The sequence below is a fragment of the Protobothrops mucrosquamatus genome, unplaced genomic scaffold (genome assembly GCF_001527695.2).
Source record: "Protobothrops mucrosquamatus isolate PMUCROS unplaced genomic scaffold, P.Mucros_1.0 scaffold3960, whole genome shotgun sequence".
Classification (NCBI taxonomy): domain Eukaryota; kingdom Metazoa; phylum Chordata; class Lepidosauria; order Squamata; family Viperidae; genus Protobothrops; species Protobothrops mucrosquamatus.
Window position 1 is genome coordinate 59,232 of NW_015389901.1, and position 1,970 is coordinate 61,201.

A 1,970-nucleotide genomic window follows, 5' to 3' on the forward strand; every position below is an offset into this window, starting at 1 on the left:
TCCTTCCTTCCTTCCTTCCTTCCTTCCTTCCTTCCTTCCTTCCTTCCTTCCTTCCTTCCTTCCTTCCTTCCTTCCTTCCTTCCTCGCTCTGGGATGAACGTCGGATGAATTCCCCGCAGGGTGAGGGTGGTGGAGCCTCCACGGGGCTCCTCCTTGCACGTCAGGGAGTTGGTTGCCCCCGGCCCACTTCTTGTTTCAGTTGGAAGTGTTCCGGCATGTCCCCAAGAGGTGCTGCCGAAGGAGACGTGATCCAGTAACAGGACAAAAGGGGGTGGGGGGGATCCTTGGTGCTCTCTGAGCTTGGTGGCTTTCTTGCTGGCGTTTGGCTTCCATGTTGACTCAGGAATTCTGGGAGTTGAAGTCCACGGATCGCCACAGTTGCCCACCCCTGACCCAAGGCAGTGTCCTTGGGCTGATGGAGGCTAAGGCCCTCCCCTTGGAGTGAGAGACATCACAAGCACGCTGGCTGAGGAATTCTGGGAGTTGAAGTCCACAAGTCACAAAAGGGCCAAGTTTGAAGACCCTCTGGACTTCTGGCTGAGGAATTCTGGGAGTTGAAGTCCACAAGTCATCCAAGGGCCGAGTTGGAAGACCCCTGCACTAAACTTACAAGAACTCCCTGTAGCATAGAATTAGATCCAGGGGTCTCCACCTGGGCCCTCCGGTGGTTGGAAAAAAGCCTCTGTGGCAGAAAGGGAGGGGGCTGAAACGAGCTCCTCGCTCTCTTCTCCCTGGCATCCCCGCCTGCCCCAGATCTCCCCTCCCCCCGTGAGGTTCTCCCCCCAGACCCTCCTGCGAGAGGAGGTGGCCCTGAACCCAAACGAAGGAGATTTGGAAGATCTCCCGAGGAACCCTGGGACGGTCCCTCCCTGCCCTCCTTCCTGCTTTGCCCTTGCTCTCCTCTGGGTCTCCTCTCCAGCCCTTCTGCCAGGTTTCGGCCGCGGCTGCTGCTGCTCCTCCACAAGGCCTCCTGGGCCTCGGGACCTCAGGAGGCCTCCCTGCCCTCGGCCTTCCCTCCCGGCCGCGCTCGGCCCTGCTCTTCCTCGGCTGGGCCCTTCCTGCACCCGCCCCAGGGCCCATCGTCCCCCGCCTCTTTCCCAGGCTGCAGAAGGCCCAGGAGGAGCACCGCACGGTGGAGGTGGAGAAGGTCTCCCTGGAGAAGAGGCTGCAGGACGAGATCAGCATCGCCAAGCAAGAGGCGCACCGGCTGCGGGAGCTGCGCGAAGGGACGGAGAACGAGCTCAGCAGGCAGAAATACGCCGAGCAGGAGCTGGAGCAGGTACGTCCGGTGGGGAGGGGAGGAGTGGGGAGGGAGGTGAGCAGCCCCTACTAGGGACCTGGGGTCCTTGGCGCCTTCCGAGCTGGGTGCTTTTCTTGCAGAGGTTTCATGACCCCACGAGGGGATGTCGTCAATGCTGCTGCTGCTATGATGATCATAGCACTGATGCTGTTACCTAGTCGGGTCATGAAACGTCTACAAGCAGCCAGGCTCAGAGGGCACCCAGGACCCCCCAGGTCGGCCCTTAGCTCAGCAGACTCTCTTTTAGCAGTAACAGGAGAAGGCCTGTCCAGTCTGACGGACTGACATCGTGATTGCGCTCCTGTTCACTCGTCCTCGTCCTCCTTGCTAACCCTCCTCCCTTCCAGCACTGATGATGTTACCTAGTCCGGTCATGAAATGTCTGCAAGAAAACCATCCAGCTCAGAGAGTGCCCAGGACTCCACCGTCTTTCCTTCCTTCCTTCCTTCCTTCCTTCCTTCCTTCCTTCCTTCCTTCCTTCCTTCCTCCCTTCCTCCCTTCCTCCCTTCCTCCCTTCCAGCACTGATGATGTTTCCTAGTTGGGCCATGAAACGTCTGCAAGAAAACTGCCCAGCTCAGAGGGCACCTAGGACCCCACCATCTGTCTGTCTTTCTTTCTTTCTTTCTTTCTTTCTTTCTTTCTTTCTTTCTTTCTTTCTTTCTTTCTTTC

The 1,970-nt window shown here is 58.4% G+C and overlaps 1 protein-coding gene across 1 annotated transcript in view; it reads left to right on the forward strand.

The window, feature by feature from the left end:
• STIM1 (stromal interaction molecule 1) overlaps positions 1–1,970 on the forward strand; it is a gene marked incomplete at its 5' end in the record, with an annotated part of 42,784 nt that overhangs the window by 31,241 nt on the left and 9,573 nt on the right. Inside the window, 1 exon segment of the mRNA XM_029286515.1 lies at positions 1,102–1,462. Within this exon segment, the coding sequence (XP_029142348.1) occupies positions 1,102–1,462 (361 nt within the window).